This window comes from Rhyacophila brunnea, unplaced genomic scaffold (assembly GCF_057557595.1).
Source record: "Rhyacophila brunnea isolate RB1 unplaced genomic scaffold, BYU_Rbru_1.0 scaffold_10, whole genome shotgun sequence".
NCBI lineage: Eukaryota > Metazoa > Arthropoda > Insecta > Trichoptera > Rhyacophilidae > Rhyacophila > Rhyacophila brunnea.
Window position 1 is genome coordinate 7001395 of NW_028232752.1, and position 20129 is coordinate 7021523.

At 33.2% G+C, this 20129-nt stretch overlaps 1 protein-coding gene across 6 annotated transcripts in view; it reads right to left on the reverse strand.

Annotated features, from left to right (window-relative positions):
* Nucleotides 1–546: 546 nt before the first annotated feature.
* Nucleotides 547–20129, reverse strand: part of alpha-Man-Ia (alpha-Mannosidase class I a) — a 58187-nt gene continuing 38604 nt past the window's right edge. For 5 of the 6 annotated variants that reach the window (XM_085950073.1, XM_085950077.1, XM_085950078.1 and 2 more), the window contains exons 3-10: nt 17665–17883; nt 9522–9701; nt 8078–8291; nt 5277–5501; nt 4382–4520; nt 2154–2298; nt 1874–1990; nt 547–1276 (exon numbers count right to left, since the gene is read on the reverse strand). In XM_085950073.1, the coding sequence (XP_085806199.1) occupies nt 1160–1276; nt 1874–1990; nt 2154–2298; nt 4382–4520; nt 5277–5501; nt 8078–8291; nt 9522–9701; nt 17665–17883 (1356 nt within the window). In that variant the 3' untranslated portion in view covers nt 547–1159. Of the gene's footprint in view, nt 1277–1873; nt 1991–2153; nt 2299–4381; nt 4521–5276; nt 5502–8077; nt 8292–9521; nt 9702–17664; nt 17990–20129 lie in introns of all 6 variants that reach the window. The other variant, XM_085950079.1, reaches the window with a different exon arrangement.

Genomic DNA, 20129 nt, shown 5'->3' on the forward strand with positions numbered 1-20129 from the left:
GTAATTTTGTATAGTGATTTAAATTTTGATTTACAAATCACAGACATTTTACAGGTAACCGATTTAAAGTGTGATCGAAACTTTAGAGCAAACGAATGTCAATAGTTAGCCGAAAAGTTACAGCCTTTTGTCAGATTTTTTTTTATTAGTAGACTATTACTAGCTTGGGGCAGAATTGCTATATCCTTTTACGTCGGCCCTGAGTATTAATAATTTATATCATTATTTTGCCATGACGTTTAGTATCACTTTAGAATGTGTGTTATAAGGAAGATAATTTGACATGGTGTGTATTTGAGAAGAAGAAGAAATTATTAATATAAAGAACAAAAAATATATAATGTACATTGCATTCATCAGTCACAATCGTAACAATAAAGATCAACAGTGATTAACAAAGAATTTCGAAGGACATTTACGTAATTACAATTTATATATTATAATATAATTAATAATGTAGAAATTCTGTAACGTTATCGTATTCTAGAATATTAATAATTGTCAATCATTAATCCTTGCATATTGAAATTCGCACATATTTTTTTTACACATTAGGCTCGACTCTAAAATCTAAATCAATAAAACACTAATTTATAATTTAAAGGAATATCAAAATTATCACGATATTCCGCAGAATCAGTCATGACGTTTGAATTAATTCACCTAACATTTGTTTCACTAAAAATTGTTTTACTAATAGTCTGTTTGCTTCACCGAAAACATCAACAATATTACATTAACTAACTTTTTTTCTTTTACACACACAATATTATATATAAACATATTCAACAACCAAAACACTATATTATATTATAAAGATATATACACTCTTTAAACAGACAGTGTCATCACATGAAAAAACTCACCATTTTGTCACTAGAAAATGTCAAATCATAACGACAACGCTTGAACACTATTTACACAATTTTGTGGTCAAGTTTTTCTTTTAATCGTATGGTAAATATCTATATTCATAGAGGCTTTATCTTTATAGGCAGTTAACGTTAGTCAATATGATTAATAAATTAATGATTTCATTAGTGTCGTAACCCCAAACACAAAATCACATGTGTGATGCCCTCATAGTCGATTTAAATGCTACTGGTGAGTATGTTTTGGCGATTTTTTTTTTGTCTTGGATAATTTTTTATTTCTCTATTCACTCGGCAGGTCTGTAGAAGGGGTTTCCCCTCATGGGGAAGGGGTGGGCCTCCGTGTTGAACACCCACTCGTCCAGTGATAACAGTGAATCATCAGAGAAGAGTAAATAGAGATACTGAAACAGAAAAAAGAAAAAGATTTAATTTAAAAAAAATCGGTGTGTGTACTTATGTACGCGCGTTAGAAGTTATACTTCTTTGGCGTAACAAAACAAAAACAAAACTTGTGATAACCTAGATTCTTCGACTAGCCCTTAATTATCTTGTTAAATTACACACTCAAGAAAAAGGGCCACTTATTGGAGTGCCGTTGGTTTATTTCTATACACTTAACTTATATTACTAAATTATATAATTATTTCTCGTTGTTTTTATTTTTAAAGTAACAACTGTCGCTCTGACGTTTAATCGTTTGTTTGCGTAAGGAATTGCAAATGGCTGACAATAATAAATTCGTACTATCAAGCTTTGGTTTGTATACAGCTGACTGATTCGCAGCTAACTTCATTCTGTTGTTCACTTTCGTAACGGTGCGCGCGCGCAGCTCTAAATTTCACTCTCTACCAAACGTCCCAAAAGAAGTATAATTTCAAAAAGGTTCACCATTGCTGACCTATATACTTGATCAATAAATAAATAAAAAGTATGTCCAACCTAAGAGTATAAATAATTTCAAATTCAAAAGATAATTCAAATATATTTTATTTACATACCTTGAGTGTTTCTGCCAAGAAGAAGCTTTGCTGTACATCGTCTTTGGGCGAATCCTCGAAGTAAACGTTTCGGATACCGGTGTACCCTCCGTCCACCCGACAATGCTTCTCAATAGCCTGGAAAATACAAATTTTTTTTGAGTTATGGTTTGGCTTCTATGAAAATAAGGGATTTATGCAAAATTTATACTAGTCCGTCAAAAAATGCTTCTTATTGGAAAAATATTATTTGAATTTAGAAATAATCCTACGATTTTAAGATATGAGATGGTTTCCTTACTTGGACGGCCTCCCAGCCCCATTCTCTGTATTTTTGGTCCTTGGTGAGTCGCCACAGGATGAAGTAGCTCTCGATGGTTTCCGGCCTTAAAATGTAATATTTCTCGTTGCTTTTCAGTGCTTTCGCTTCAACTGCATCACTGAATCTGAAATCACGAAAAAACAATTATATTACAGAAATGATTTCACTATAATTTCACATGAAACCATGTTATGAAATTGAAACATTCACAAAAAAAAGGAAACTCTGAAATTTGTACGGTGACATCTGTTGGGAAAATATACAAACATTATTAGCCAGGTCCTGAACCAAAATTGTATTAAATAATACAGCTGATTTTTAATATAATAATAAATAGTATGAGGTACAAACATTTAATATTTTTTAATAAATTATGTAGTAGTTTAATTGTATTTTTAGTTGACAGTTTTATAGACTCTATCAAACCGCTTCTGACCATCTGTCAAAGTAATAACTGTCCAGACAGGACCTAAACTAAAAATGTTATTCATTTATTGTTTTCATAGGTGAAAATATTTCATTGTAATTTTCTCGACATATTGCGTTATCTATGAACATTATAATATTTTGAGGATTAAGAAAAACCGAGATGATAAACACAGCATTTATATATCAAGAGATATTCATAATATTAATATTTTAGACATTTACATGGTAGGAGTTCAGTTGAATTAGGTATATTATAGTAATCAATACCTATTATTCATAAGTACACGTATGTGAACAAGAAACCACTTTTGTGTTTACTATCTGACAATTCCAGCTGTATTCAATATGCAAAATGTTCGATTGAATGTGTTAAATCAACTGGAAATGATCAGGTTTCATAACCAACTAATTTTTAATACTGCCTATCGATTTTACAATGTTTTTCTTAGCTCGTATTCTTATTTGTCCGGTACAAATCTTGCAATCGATTATGAACTAACTTCCCGCCTAGCCTAGACATTTGAAACTTTTAGAATATATCAGAACACGATGCCAATGCATTTTTTAAATATTTTTAGCCATCTTTAAGTAGAATTGAATTCATTTTCAGTTAATTCTGTTTTGCATGAAAAGTTATCTCGACACCATTATTGGTTTCTAGGGGTCTGGGGTCCTAACAACTAAATTATTAATATATACGTGCGTTACTATGGAAATCAATATGACATGCCAAAATGACATTTCAGTATTAATATTTCTATAAAGTACAAATTTTTTTGATCGTTTAAGCTAGTCAAGTCAAGTTTATATGATTCAACAGAAATTTTAAAAACATTGTTTATAAAAAGTTCTTTTTATCTTGTAATTATTATTAATATATATTTGATTGTCGTCTAAGTCACGTCATGTCGAAATGAAAACTATAAAACAAGTGAGCGATTTGAAAAAGCTTTGGGAAAAGTAATTTTAAAAAACCTTTGTCTTATACGTGAACTAAGTAGGTAATCTATTTATGAAGCATTAATTGTGTCGCTGAGTTTCAAAACCCGCTATAAAACTTTTTCATTATGTTTAGAAAATCAACAAAAACTTTTTGAACAAAAAAGGTTTTTGAATGTTTCAGTAGTGTTATAGCGGGATTTGATAGACACATTGATTTTGTTTTATAAATGACAGTCAATTGTAGCGGCTTTTGAAAGAGGCGATAAAATTTTCATGTAGAGATTTTAATAACGAATTCAACGATATATATATATATCTTAATTATTTAAAAAAAGAGTTATAGCGAGTTTTGAAACTCAGCGACACAATTATTATATTTTATACATTTAAAATAAATTAATCCGACAATGAAATTTGTGTTCATGTAGACGACGAGCTATAGCAGGTTGGAATTTCATGACAAGTTGACATTTCAATAAATGTGTTACTATTTTAGAGTTAAATAAATTATTGAATTAGTTTTAAGTAATTTGATGTCGGAAATCGCATTGCCGCATAATTTCTGCAAACCGTCCAGTTAGATTGGTTTGGTTCAGTTTGATTTGAAATACTGGAACAATATACTTATTATATAGCTATGTATAAAAACACAATTTTAATACCGAGTTATAAAGGTAATTTAATTAATAATAACATGCCAAAGTAACTGGAAAGTATCAATACTAGAACTTCCAGGATGGAAAAAGTTTGAAGTGCCAGAAATGACGATAATAAAAATAACATAAAGGAAATGGAAAAATAAGGAGGAAAGAAAGTAAAAATGTATAATTACAAACCTGAATGCTTCAGGTCCTAACTTGGTGGCAGATCTGTCATAACTTTCATGACAGGTGTTCGTTAATCCCTTTGCAAGTTCCATGTATCGGTCAGAGAGAGAAGTCTTCAGAGTTTTGGCACCGAGTGCAAATAATCCACCTGAAATAAGAGTGCATACAATGTTGAAAATAACTATAAAAAACAGTATAATACATAAAACAGAAGGGAACTAAACCATAAAGCTCCGTTACATCTGAGATAGGGAATATTATCATAATTCTGGTATATACGTGGTCGTTTCAATAGGTAAACACAGAGAGGAGAATTTACTCAAAACATTTTGTCTCCCTTCATTTAAGCTACCTGTCTCATTTGCCCACTCTAGCAACACTATAAAATTAATCGGTTCTATGCCTTCAGTGAGTTTTATCGCTTTATAACGCCTTGATCGACTGGCTGCACATACATATCTCGTCCGACTTTAAAACTCAAAATTACTAGCCACTGTCAATTGATTTGCATAATCTAAAAAATTAAACAGACAGTGACATCTGTTTGAATAATTATGAAATACTAAGTCACAAATTATCGGTATTACAGAGATTTTAGTAAGAACTTCGTTCTACATTCAACGTGTGTCGTTAAAAATCTGCAGCCTGTCAAATACTGCTATAGTAATATCATAATAATAGAAAATGTTACATAATGAATGCAATAAATAGACAATCTGACGGAGGTGACAAATTTTATCTTTAACGTAAACAACTTGTAAAGATCTTTAAAAAAAATAATCCAGAAATCGTCTGGGATCCCGGGAATACAAACCCTAATCTGTCTCGAGCCACATATTGTTATACCTGGAGCCTTGTCATTTTCAATGCTTTCTAAGTAATGTTTTAAAGTATAAATTTTTACCCGAGAAACACGATAAGTGATCCATTTTATCTTCCAAAATCCTGTCGTATTTTAGATCGGCTACGTATGTGAGACCGCTCTGCGAAACCCGAATCATATTTTCTAAAATCGCTTTCATGGCGTCGTCAAACATCTGGCGGGCCTCGAAGTCGTTTTTGTCCTGCAGCCAGGCCTTCAGTAAGTATTCATAGAATGAGTCGCCCAATCCTCCGAGAGACATGTGATCTGAAATAATATTACAAGACTCATTAATAAATTAAATTGATACTTATCTATAATTTTTATGTCGAAGGATGTCTAAATGTCGCGAAATGCAAAACTTTTTCAAGATGGGCGGTATGCTATGATGAGTTTGGTGATTATTATTTGGTGTACGCAGAAGCAGGTCTTTCTTAAGGAACATGACAGAATTGTGCCTTAATTTCAGCTGTGAGGTTTTATTGAATACACACGTAAAAGAAAAATAGATTTCGCTGGTTTGCAGGTAAAACTCATTATGTGACATTTTGATGTTCTGAGATAATGAGGTTTGAACATATTTTTTGCAATAACAAATCCATTTTCAAAATTAAGATTTTTTCTTCTCCTTGTATAAAATGAATACGTGTATTGATTAAGGCTCAAAATTAAGTACCAAAAAGTAGTATTGCCTGTGGTTACAAAATACTAAGTCATTGCAATAAAATTGCATGAAGCAGACCTTTTGAAAAATGTGTTTTCACTGTGTGAAGCAATTTCGGCAGCTTCCATAATTTTAGGAATTAAGAACTCGCGAGTGTCAACACACCTTCGTCAGCCAATTTATGTTGAATGCCGTTGATCACTGCAGTGGTACTTACACCATTATAAATAAAACATGCCAACGGACTTACAACGTCGCCAGATTTAAATATTTTGCTGTATTTTTTTGACTTACTTGAGACACTTAGACCATAGTTGACGTTATTGGCGTTAGTATGTAGAACATTTTTCTATAAAAATGTCAGTTTTTATTTTTTTGGTACTTAGCGCCTTAATTAATACACGTATTCAAATGTACAAAAAAAATCAGAGAATACATTGAAGATAATCAGATTCTGTAAAAATATTAGGAACATTAAAAAAAGAGTTTTTGTACATAATGAGTTTTTCCATACACATGTTTTATTAGTGAAGTGATAGTATTTCAATACTTTGGCAAGGGTTTCTGCAATATTTTTTATTGTTTAGGATTCTTTTTGAGTACTTACAAAATTTAATAATAATAAAAGAATAAAAAGATTTAAATAAAGTTTAAATATAAATATATAAATATTGAATACAACGAAATTTACTATTAATTAATAGTGTCATTAGATACAGTTAGTTTATGTTTGTTGACATGTCAAGAGTATCGGTGAAGTCTGTCGTCAACCACGCGTGGTCAGTGCGACGGGGGTAGACAGGGAAAAGGGCTGCACTCCCTGTATTATTGAAATAATTAAAGTACCTAGTACTACAGTGGAACCTCAATTTTACATGCCCGGAATTCACGTCATCCCATTATTAGTTTCTGCAATCTTGTTTTATTTTAGTGCATTTTAATGCATCTATTTCCCGGTTTCACGTTTTTATCTCCCGCATTTTACATCTAAAATTCCTATTTAAAATTTAAAATTAAATTTATTCAAATATGCTGCCGTACTAAGCACAGAGGCCGTATCTGCATTTTAGGCAAGTGGGAGATCTGAGCTTTCATATTATTTTACTTTTCCTGCTAATACTGGGGAACTTTTTATTTATTTTATTTGCCTATAATAGTTAATTTTGGTTTAAGATTTGTTTACACACCTTGAAAATTTGATTTATGTTATTATTATTATTATTATTATTATGTATTGATATTAGCCATATATATGTCAGATACGGCTAATATGCCTTAGTAAATGATAGTTACAACCAAATCGCTTAGTATTTATCGAGTTTATTTCTCAAACTCCGTAGATACGGCTATTAAAACCCTTGATTTCTCCGTAACTATAGCAGTTACGGCTTGGATTTATTCACCGATCTTATACAAAAACTCTGCAGAATCCAAATATCTAAAAACATGAAAATACCTAAATACGTCAGTTACGGCCTCTGTGCTTAGTACGGCAGTATGTGTGTAAGTAAGTATATAAATACACAGCAATCATTAAAATTTAATATTCAAAACACAACCACAATTTTCTTATAAATATGCCATGTAAGCAGTGATGCATTTAGGTACATTCCTTTTTTTATAGATATTGCTGACCTTTTACTTTTTCACTTGTTGCACAGTATTTTTGTCATTTTCCGGTTTGGATCGAATATTAGGGTCACATTTTTCATTCTTATTGTTCAGTTCTGATTTTTTTTAATACATCTGTTCAAATAATGTCAAAAAAATTCCAACCTTCAAATCAATTTAAAATATTGAAAGAGTTTTATATAAACAAGCCAAAAATATATAGTTACCATACCATATTTGAATGATTTTTTTAATAGCCGCCATTTGTCATTTTCCAGCTATTGTTTTTTGTGAGTTTCTTCAAAAAACATAAAATCTGCGTTTCACTGTATTTGTCATTTTGATTGACAGACATTACACGAGATGGTTTAATTATATCTTATCTTTTTCGTTATCTATAGACCCTACACTCCCTATGTGGAACAAAGGCCACCACGTGCCTCCAAGAACTCATGTTGCTCACTAATCATACTATTTTTCAGAAAAGTTTCCTGTCTACCATAGTAAACATTCAAATAAATAGACTGCTTCGATATAATAAATGATACATTAACCAATAACTACTTACGTTGTCCCCATTTTCCAGTCTTGGGATTGATATAATTGGGATAGAGTCCGCGAGGTTTCTCCATATCCTTGAGGACTCTCCGTACCCTGTCTACCTTCTCCTTGTAAACGGGATCTCCGGTAACGTCACTGAGGTAAGTGAACTCAAGATGGAGGGTACCGATTTCCGATAGGATGCTGCTACCTCCACTGGCCCAGCCATAGTTTTTGCTTAGCTGGAAAAAGAAGATTACAGGTTAGGCTTTCAGCGTAATAAGAATATCTTCCAGGTATTTATCACATGATCGCTCTAGGAAATCGATTTTCTGGGTATACAACGTGACCGTGAGACCAATAGTTCTGTGTGGGTTGAAACTTTGAGCCAAGTTAAGAAACGAGAGTTTTCCAAGTATTCGAAAATAAAATTCTCTGAAGAGTACAAAACCAAAGGTGGCACATGTGTAAGAATACTGAATTCTTCAACCAATTTAAGCCTAATAAAGTTAATATCTGGGAGAAACGAAGACTAAGATTTTTAGTTGCGATGGATGGTCAAAACTCTCCATAAGGGTTATGAAGAAACTCTAGTAGCCTAGACTGTCCCCCAGAGGCGATGAACATACAACGTCAAAAGGGTCACAGAGAGACTGAGTGTCACCGGCTTGTGAGATGTAGAGTTTACGATAGATATTCCGGGAGGATGGTTGTGCAGTCGCTTAAATAAATATTAAAGCAGATAGCTAAAAGCTAAAACCTATTCCTATGGAATAGTAGAAAATTAGCAACAATTAGAACTGTTAATACAAACTTCCACCCTGTGATTATGATCTTATTAGAATCGGATATGGTTGAAAAAAAAAAAGTTAAATTAATCTCCTTAGTATATATTCATTTTCTAAAGCACTTAAGGCCTAGATGAAGTAAATAAACAGATAGAGTATTTATATACAGAAATAATGTTAAATATTTGGCGATGAAATTTAAGCTAATCTAAGAGTCGTAAACGCTGGGAACATTGGAACCATCATCATGCTATTGTTTTATAATGGGTTGATTGGTCACACAACTATGCCAGTCAATGAATGCAACTACCATACTCTATCATAGTCTATCCTCTGTGCCTGACAGTAGGTTAATTAATTGCAATAGATTTTGATTATTTATTCAGAAAGGATAACAGATAATTTTTGATTGAACTGATAATTATTAGGTGGAACTGATAATTTTTTTGAAATTGTATTATTTAATATAACAAATAATTTGACAAAAAAATAAGTGTCATTTTGCTATGAAGTTCACACAGTAAACTAAGTCAACACATCCAAGGGGTATGGAGGTAGCCTAGGTAATCATAATAATAAAATACCAATTAATATTCGACACAAGCCATAGTACATTGTAGGGTGTAAATCAATTGTAATATATTTCTTTATACGGAATGAAAAAAAAAGAAATATTATACTCACGCCTGTACTAGGATTAATGAGAGAATGAGGAATTCCCGTCGGAGTCTGAAAGGCTGGCAGTAGCTTGTCGGCGACGTGACGAGCCTTGTCTCTGAAGATGGTGTCTCCAGTGAGGGCGTAACAGGTCAGCATTCCACCCACAAATCTGATGGTTGTCTCAAACACCGACAGATCACTCACCTGGAAGGAATAAACGAAAACAATAATTATTTTGAACTATTAAGGATATCTATCATTATGAATAAATAAGCTGTCCACTGAGTAGCTTACTACGCCGTGTAAATATTTTGCATAGCATTTGGAAATTTTAATTCAGGGCTTCGAACCGGAACTGAACCGAAAACCGGAAAAACCGTTATTTTTGTCGGACCCGGAATCGAACCGAGAAAAAAATATTGGTTATTTAGTTCGGTACATGTTCAAACACATCTTACTCGCCACTTCAGTTGTCATTTAAATTCAAATTGATTAATTTTACATATAATGAACATGACAAATTATAAATTCGAAGCGTTCACGACATAACATAAAGTAAGTGTTTTTCAAATAAAAATACAGGGTAATTTATGTAAATAATACAATAAAAATTAAGAAAAATAAAAGAGTGAACTAGGTTGATAGAGCCTAACTTAAAAACTTGTAAAGCAACGTCCACCTAAATTCACCGTCACGTAAGTGGAATATAACGATATCCGAAACGATTTGATTAAACATAGTTATTAGTTTATTACCCTCCCAATTTGCATTACTAATGGTACGTTAGTTATGCTCCTTGGGAGAACAAACAACGGATGCCCCCGATTCCTAAGATAAGCCAATATCACCAAGAGTGGCAGAGTTTCCATTTACGCCGCGTATAAGTCGGAAAAATATGTAGCTAAATAAAGATCCCTAAATAAGCATACATAAGAGAAAGTCAGTCGGATAGATTCACGGATAATATCTATACAGTCGAAAGTAAACGAGTCTCAAAAATTTCGTCTGTACCCTCTCCACCATAAGGCCGTACTTCAACTGATGCGGGCCCCAAACAATAGACGCACTCTTAAGTCTCCTTCTAACTAAGGAGTTATAGAGAATTTTTAGTAGGTATCGTAACATCCGAAAAGACCCGGGAAGTACGCAAGACCCTACATTTTTAGAGCCTTTATCCATATGACCACTAAACGTCAGTTCACTGTCAAACGAAATGCCAAGAATCTTAGCCGGCTCGCACATCACAACTCGCCTCGTGTGCCTTACCGCCATAAATCAAATTTTCCGAGAACAGGCGGCCAGTGTTGCATGACACAACCTCGCACATCTATCTAGCGACAGTCGCGCGTAGCCTTCGAAATGTATTGATATTTCAATGCGGCGATCGGCGAGCCGGTATAGGAATGACCAATTCGTATGTGTTTCTTTGTGACTTCGACCCTCCGACTCGGAGCCCGAGAAGGATGCAACATGTCGAATGCAACAGCCAGATGTTTTTTTCAGACGAAACAGTTGCATTCGGTCGATCTGCGAAGCTCCATTTGGCAACACGTGTTATGTTGTTTCGTTAAATAACGATGACGTCACATCGACGTATTCGACACGTTTTTAGGCGAGACGAGTTCCAATGTGCGAGCCGACTTACAGATGATATTCGCGAGAGAACTCAGCCATGCATCGAATACTGGAAAAACAATACTCGTGAGACTTTAGTAAACAATAAAATATTGCGTTTACCCATATATAGTCCAGTTTCCAGTCTCCCGCGATTCCCCACAGTATTCGTCTGGAGAAAAGGGCGGTTTGTTACTAGGTATTGTTACGTAGTCTTCACAAATTTTACACCAACATGTAATACCTGTTATCAATTATTTTATTAAGACGTCGCCAAAATGCATACAACTGACGGAATTTTTTATCAAACATTATCTTATCATTGTTATCAAAAACATTCAACATAAAACATATTATGGTAACAAAGGCATCAAACGAGTAATCAGATGTTTCAGTACACGTAATATAAAATAACAATTTATTATTATTTTCAGTAAATTAGGAGCATTCAAACTCTGACGGTTATAAGTAAGGAATCCAATCCCGAGCCAAAATTTTGATCCCGGGATTTCGGGATTACAATTTGACAATCCCGGGATCCCGTTTTTTTCCATTGTTGATATAAAACAATTAGATTTACAAATAACATTATTTAAGACATTTATTGTTAATATTGTATACGTTCAATCTTGGAAATACATAAGTTTAATGGAGTAAATAATATTTTAATATAAATAATATTGTGAATTTAATATGAAATTGCTGTTTCTGATAGTAAATACGAGGGTGGGTCAATAATTCCTTAGAAAAAAGCATTAAAACAGTTTTTATTTTTGTATTTTTTTTTTTATTTCTCAACATAATCTCCTTGGAGCTCAATACACTTGGTTAGACGTTTCTCAATTTTTTTTAAACCGTCAGAAAAATAAGTTTTCGGAAGGTCCTCAAAATAAGCATTTGTCCGATCGATGACTTCTTCATTTGAAAAAAAACGTTGTCCACTTAGCCATTTTTTTAAGTTTGGGAAAAGGAAAAAGTCACTGGGGGCTAAATCTGGCGAATACGGTGGGTGGTCGACCAATTCGAACTTCAATTCTTCAATTTTAGCCATTGATCGTAAACATGTGTGAACACGGGCATTGTCCTGATGAAAGAGGATTTTTTTCCTGTTTAAATGAGGCCGTTTTTCTTCAATTTTGTTTTTTAGCTGGTCCAATAAAGATGCATAATAATCCCCTGTTATTGTTTTTCCTTTTTCCAAATAGTCAACGAAAATAATTTCACGTGCATCCCAAAATACAGTAGCCATAACCTTACCAGCTGATTTTACGGTTTTCGCCTTCTTTGGAAATGGTTTGCCTTCGCAATCCACTGCTTTGACTGTTCTTTCGTCTCGGGAGTATAGTGGTGTATCCATGTTTCATCTAAAGTCAGAAAGCGACGAAAAAATTCATCCGGATTGCGTTGCATGAGCGACAACAGGGCTTTAGAGGCCACCACCCTATTGCGTTTATTGTCGACTGTGAGCAAACGCGGCACCCATCTTGCAGAAATATTTTTCATGCCCAATTTGTCATGTAAAATAGAAATGACGCTACCTTTTGAGATCCCTGTAACCTCAATTATCTCACTCAACTTTAATCTTCGGTCACTTAACACCATATCGTGGATTTTATTGATCATTTCTGGTGTAGTCACCTCTACAGGACGTCCTGAGCGTGGTTCATCCTTTGTTGATGTACGACCACGTTTAAATTCATTTAACCAGTTATAAATAGTTGCAAGTGAAGGAGCAGATATGCCGTGAACTAAATCCAACTCATTTTTTATTTCCTTTGCTGTTAACCCTTTTATATTAAAATGTTTAATAACAGCTCTAAACTCAATTTTCTCCATTTTCCATTTTTCCATTTTCCACAAGCAAATTTTTTTTAAATGTACGAGAAACACACAACAACCCGACCAATCTGATTGAAACTTCGCAGCATACTGAATCGGTAGTGCCGCTGCATGAAAACAAACCGCTTACAGTACTAGTCGCGCCACCTGTCGGCTTTTCTAAGGACTTATTGACCCACCCTCGTACTTGATGAATGAGTTACGAGATTTAAAATAGTAAAACAAATCATGGTGTACTTATGGCATTTCCGCTTCATAAATTTAATTAGTCAGCCAAATATGAAACTGCCGTAAAACGTATGAGATCATGGTGGAATTACTTTGTTTAAAGTGCGAAGCATTGTTTTTTTCCAATCTTTATCATATTTATTAATTTATGTGAAAAAATAAAATGAATCGGCAACTTACACATGGGCATAAATCAAATTTCATTCAAACTCAGTTTATTTCTAATGTATTTATTTGTTATTAAAAGTATTTCTTCTGGTATATTTTCGTTTTTATTTTATTTTCCATAACATTGATAAAAAATCAATCCCGAAAGTTTCGGGATTATGTTTATCAATCCCGGGATTCATAGGTATCGAAAATAGCTCGGGATCCCGGGATTGGAATCCCTAGTTATAAGTGATTGATATTAGGGATTGCAATTCCGCATAGAATTGTCAATACAATTATGAGATTACACAAAAACAAGAAAAACTTAGTCAAAGAAAAAATATTTTTAGTAAGTACCTACCTATTCTAAATTCTGTACAAAATATTATACTTTTGAATATCAAGCTTTATTTCCGATTCGAGTAGATTAATGTATTCACGGATGTGTATCCAAAACCGATTCGGTTCGAGACCTTCTTCATGATTTTTCTAATAGATATGTTTGAGGTTTAAAAAAATATGTAGGTACGTAGGGTGTTGTCGGAGCTTTAGGATGACAGGGGCCTATCTTACAATAACACAGTTTTGAGATAAACGCAAATAAAGATTTTGCTAGTATGAAAATCATTAAATAAAGCACATTTAACTCAACTATAAATCTTGTAAACGGATATATTATGTACCTACTACATAGAGCGTTATGTCACCAATAAATATGATTACGGCATTATCGAAACCGGGAAACATGTATTTTAAAGCCCGTTTTTATAAGCCCGTATTCTTGTTGTCCGGTAGTTGTTTGTCCAGTACAAATCTTGCAATCGATTTTTAACTAACTTCCCGACTAGGGAATCCAATCCCGGGATCCCGAGCTATTTTCGATACCTATGAATCCCGGGATTGATAAACATAATCCCGGGATTTCGGGATTGATTTTTTTATCAATTTTTATGGAAAATATAACAGAAAAAATACTTTTAATACAAAATAACTACATTAGAAATAAACTGAGTTTGAATGAAGTTTGATGTGTAGGTTGCCGATTCATTTTATTTTTTCACATAGATTATTAAAAATGAGAAAGATTGATAAAAAAACAATGCTTCGCACTTTTAACAAAGTAATTCCACCATGATATCATACGTTTTACGGCAGTTTCATATTTGGCTGACTAATTAGATTTATGAAGCGGAAAGGCCATAAGTACGCCATGATTATTTGCTTTACTATTTTAAATCTCGCTGATCTATTCACTATGTCTTTACTATCAGAAATAGCAATCTCATATTAAATTCACATTATTATTTATATTACAATATTATTTACTCCATTAAACTTGTGTATTTCCAAGATTTAACGTATACGATATTAACAATAAATGTCTTAAATAGTATAAATTATACTAGATTTATTTTTGACCGATTTTATCAATGTTATTTGTAAATATAAAAATTTTATATTAACAATGGAAAAAAATCCCAATCCCGGGATTGCCAAATTGTAATCCTGAAATCCCGGGATCAGAATGTTGGCTCAGGATTGGATTCCTTATTCCCGACTAGCTAGACATTTGAAACTTTTAGAATATATCAGAACACGATGCCAATGCACTCTTTTAATACTTTTAGCCATCTTTAAGCAGAATTGAATTAATTTTCAGTTAATTCTGTTTTGTATGGAAAGTTATTTCAGAAAAATCCGTAAAAAGTAAAAGACTATTATTATTTTCTAAGGGGGTGGTGTCCTAGCAACAAAATTATTAATATATACGTGCGTTACTATGGAAATCAAAATGAAATGTCAAATGACATTTCAGTATTCTATATTTGTTTGTTTGTTTTTTATTTACTTCATATCAAGTACAAGTTTGAGTATATTGAGCATAATAATTCAACAGATAATTTAAAAACGTTGTATATAAAAAGTTCTTTTTATCTTGAAATTATTTGTAGTTAGTTAGACCCCTGTGATTCTAATGTCGTGTTATAATGTAGCCTTAATTCGACAGAAGATATTTATTTGAAAACAATGATGTCCCACTTAGATTAAATTAGTAAATTGGATGATATTTCGAAATAAATATTTTGAAATACTAACGGTGGGTACCTACATACTTACCTGCATTTCAGTCGTTAGTGTTATTATTTTATTAACCTACATAACATTTCGGTATTTTTTGAAGTGATAATTATTATATTAATACTATCGACAGAAGAAATTTAAATTCTAATGGATTCAAGTTCTGTACTATTCCATTTAAGTAGATTTAAATGGAACAGTACAGAACTTGAATCCATTAGTGATAACTATTGTTAAATAAACAGGTGCCACTCATTACTGATCGACGGAATTTGAAATTTTAAGTAGTTACCTATAAAAAAAGATATCGGCACATACCACGTATCGGTGATCGTAGTCCTATACTTAAGGCAACGTATAAGTTTATCTGATGGATCCGAGTTCGATTTTCGACGAGGTCACAATAATTATTAGGGTCGTCATATCGAAAGAAAAATATCAATATTTGGTAGCGGTCAAAAAGAATCGATACTCAAGGCCTGGACAAAAACGAACCATAAGTGCGAGTGAGAAAACATTCGGCACGCTTATATTCTCCGCAATATGCGTTAAAGTAAGATATAATTTCTACGGCTGAATTAAATATTCTTTGTACACGTCGCCGGTAAATATTAGTTTGAATGACTCCATTCATTCAAAAACTGCGAGCACTTATTGTTGACATTTATTGTTTTTCTGTTAAATATAAAGTTGGTTGTAATTATAGTAGTTAATTTAGTAGAGCATATGGTTAACTATGTTGTGTTTAAATTTGGTAGCCGTACTGAGAAACAACGTTTCATAGTTAAGTTAATAATATAAAATTGAGGTTCTACTAAGCGTTATACGCAAGAAACACGGCTTAATATCGTCGCCCCAAAAGCAAAAGGGCACTTGTGCATAAATTGAGTTTTGAGAAAAACGCATTTTAAGTGTTTTTGGAGTGAAAAAAAATCATAGAGAGGTTATTAGGTACTTAATAAATATTGAAATGAAATTTGGAACACATGTGACCTAATTACTCAAAATTGAAATACAATTTTTATATTTTATATAATTTGTCAATTTTTGATTTTTAAGAGGTTTTAACTCACATGTTACCTTTTTCCTATATACATTTATGAATAGCTTTATCTTCATCTTTTGATTTGCGAGCGGCCACTTTACGCTTATTGTGATCTTCCAAAATATTTATTTGGGCCTCTTTGTCCGCTGCCAACAGGTTTTAAAATTTTTCACAAGTGCCTCTTTTCTGCTACGAAATTATTTTCTTTTGTACAAAGGCCCTTACTCACTTTTAAATAATTACACTTGTTACCTTTTTCCTATATTATTTTTGTAAACATTGCACATAGTTCCTAAAATCGTGTACATGTTACTTTTTTCCTATACAAATGAAGATCAGTTTACAAATACACAAGTAACCTTTATTTTCTTTGCGAATTCATGGGTTTTGCTTCACAAATGCCGTTTTGCCCATAATGTAGAGAAAAAAAAATACGAAGAAAACTGCATTCATAACTCAAAACCGTCAAAATTGCACATGTGCCCTTTTGATTTTTGGGCGACGATATATAGCTGAACAATATACACTTTCTTTATAATATTACTCTGAGAACGATACTTTTTTGACACAATACAGTTTGTTTCTCAAAGACTGAGTGCATCTGTGATTGTTTTACTGTTACTTATCTTATAACACTTTGTCATCAGTGACGTCCCGTGGGGGTAGGCAGACCATGCGTTGCCTTGTTGCCTAGGGGTGGCAAATTAATGAATACCTACTATCATTACAACTTTTGAAGCAGTGACAGCTTTACATTTAGAGAACGATGCCGTCGCTCCGTTAGAAACTACTGAAATCGTTTAAAGAAATCACAATGGGCCTCCAAACCTGTCAGTGCTTCAGTCCTCCGCGTAACTAAAACCATCGCTGTTTGAGAGTAGGTTTCGTAAAAATGTTCTTCAGTTGATAATGATATGTTCGTCATGTTTTTCAAGATTTTTGTTGCATTTGTCAAATAGATATGCACTCGACAATTTGAGACAAAAAACGAAAAGGGACTGCATTCTAAGTCTGCCTAAGGGGCCGCACAAATTTATTAATAAATTTTATTAATTAAAAAAAAAAATAATAAATTTAAGCTTATGGCCTGTTTAGCATTAAAAAAAACCTTCGTTCAAGGCGTGGAAATATAAACATACTGTCGCATCGGCAAAGTGGCGTCGGTACAATTAACCAGCACCAAGGAATATAACAAATAATTATATTACTTACAATATTATCCATGTTGAGATTCTCGGCTATCCAATCCCTTCCCTCTTTGAACTCCTTGTCCAGCCCCATGATGTAGAGCGTGTCCAGTCCATCGAGGATGGTCGCACCGAGGTTTGACGATCCGAAGATGCTGGCGGTGTGGCCTCGTTTGGAGATCGGCCTCAGCTCGTTCTTGCCCCACGCGTACAGCTTGTAGTTGTCCCACGCGTGCTTTGTCATCTGAAAATGGAAGAAAGACAATGCGTTAATGGAATATTTGTAAGGTTTTCATGATTTATTATGATAGGAATAGCGATTGCATTACAGAATTGGACAGATAGTAAATCTAGTTACGGGTTCCAATTCCGAAGATGTAATAAAATTCACGTGTTTTCATCAATTTGTGTTCTGGAGTTATGATCTACCAGTGTTTCCAAAACTTTCGACATCTGTGTACCTTTCTATAATTTTCGTAACACTGAGTAGGACCCCTCGTCAAAAATAATGCATATACCTACTTTAATAACAATCAAAAAATATTATTTTTTTCCATTTTTAGTACAAAAACAAAATAATAATAAACGAAAAATGAAATTCATTCATAAAAAATTATAAATAAAACAAATAAAAGTTATATTATAAATAACATTCATTATAATCATTGAGAATAATGAAATAGTTAATGTTGAGACAGATCATCATAATTTGGTTCCCTGGTTGTTGATTTTAACCTGAGACGCGGTTCTACATCCAAAAGCCTGTTCCCTTTTTTGACGTAATGTCTACAAATGCTGAAAAAGCAACTTCACACAGATATGAAGTTGGAGAAAGCAAGATGTATTTCAGGACTTTCTCTGTCAAAACTGGATACACATGTTGCATTTGCAACCAGAATGATGTTAAAGTACACTCCTTATATTTATTTTTCAAGAATCCGTTTGAAGCTAACTCCAACAATTGCTCATCTTCTGCATGCGATAAACCTTCTCGCACGGATGTTGTATTGTTGTCGTATTAATGCTTGTTGCACCAGGCGCAGCTAAAGCTCGGTGCAGCGCGTACCCCCACCAAACTTTTCCCGTACCCCAAGGAGTACGCGTACCACACTTTGGAAAACACGGATCTAGAGCTAAAATGGCGAAAACCCTGAGTGAAACCCAATTTGAAAAGCCATTTAAACGTGATCAATGTATAAAATATAAAAATATAAATCGGCGCATAGTCACAAAATGACTCGTTGAAGAGTAAAGCACGTAAACCATAGACACATTTTTTTTAGAATTTTATTTTTTCTTTAGGTATCACAAATGTGAGAGGAAATTATGAATGATATAAACGTATATTATTTTATTTAAACAGGTGTAACAATGGTGTATAATTTTTCAGTACCTATTCGATCGCTTTACTTTGACATATTATGTGGCGGTCAAGAAAAATGTGCCTTAATACAATATTCCGTAAATCAGCGCATTTATATGTAACGTAACATAATCGTACCAATAAAAACGTGTGTAGTCGCTACGCTTCCGTAAGAACCATGTTTTACTTATAATCAGTAGAACCATTTAATATTTAATCCAATATGTTAAGACTAGGGATTGCAAAACCGAATGAAGATACAAATACCGGTATTTCCAATTGAATACCGGTATTAATTCCGGTATTCTTGAAATATATGAAAAAAACAGAAGTATCTAAGTAGTAGAGATGGGAAAACTGGTCGATTTTGAAGACTAAGTATACTTACTACCAGTATAAAAAATACTTAGTATAGAAACTTGTTCCAAAATACTTTTAGAATACTATATAGAGCGTTTGGCGTGCGTATGCGACTAAAGTTTCATACTCAACTGAAACTAAAACCAACTCCATATTGGTATTTGAAATACGTATCGGCTCAGGGAACTCTGACTGTGTATCTGCTTCAATAGAATCGCTAAAAATACGCTGAGGAGCTCTGCTTGTCGAAAAGTCCTATTTATTATAAAGTTTCAAACACATTATAAATTTATGAGTTGTTTTTTCTGTTAGATTACAATATTCTTGTTAAGGCCGTACATCAGTTGAGGCACGGTCTAAAAAGATCGTTGCTAGGCGATGCGCGGATTGCGGGTCGCGGGTGCAAATGACGCCTGTCAAACGAAATATTATTTGTCATATAAATCCAACATACGTCCATTTTATGTTCTGTGTATTGTTCTATTAGTAACAATAATAATATATTCATTGAAATGTTTTCTTTTTAAAGTAAATGGGTAACGTGTTTAGTCATCTTTACACGATTTAAGAATTAATTGGCCCGTCGCCATCACGAAGCAAAGTGACGTGTTTCTAGCTCGATGTTCTCTCACTGAATGCGAGCGAGTCCAAAATTATAACAGTGATTTTTTTTAAAAATTTAGACATGTTTTGAGCAGTCATATAACAAGCCTAAGCCTGTGCGTCATCTCACCACATTGCTGCGACACAAAATTTATGAGCTATTA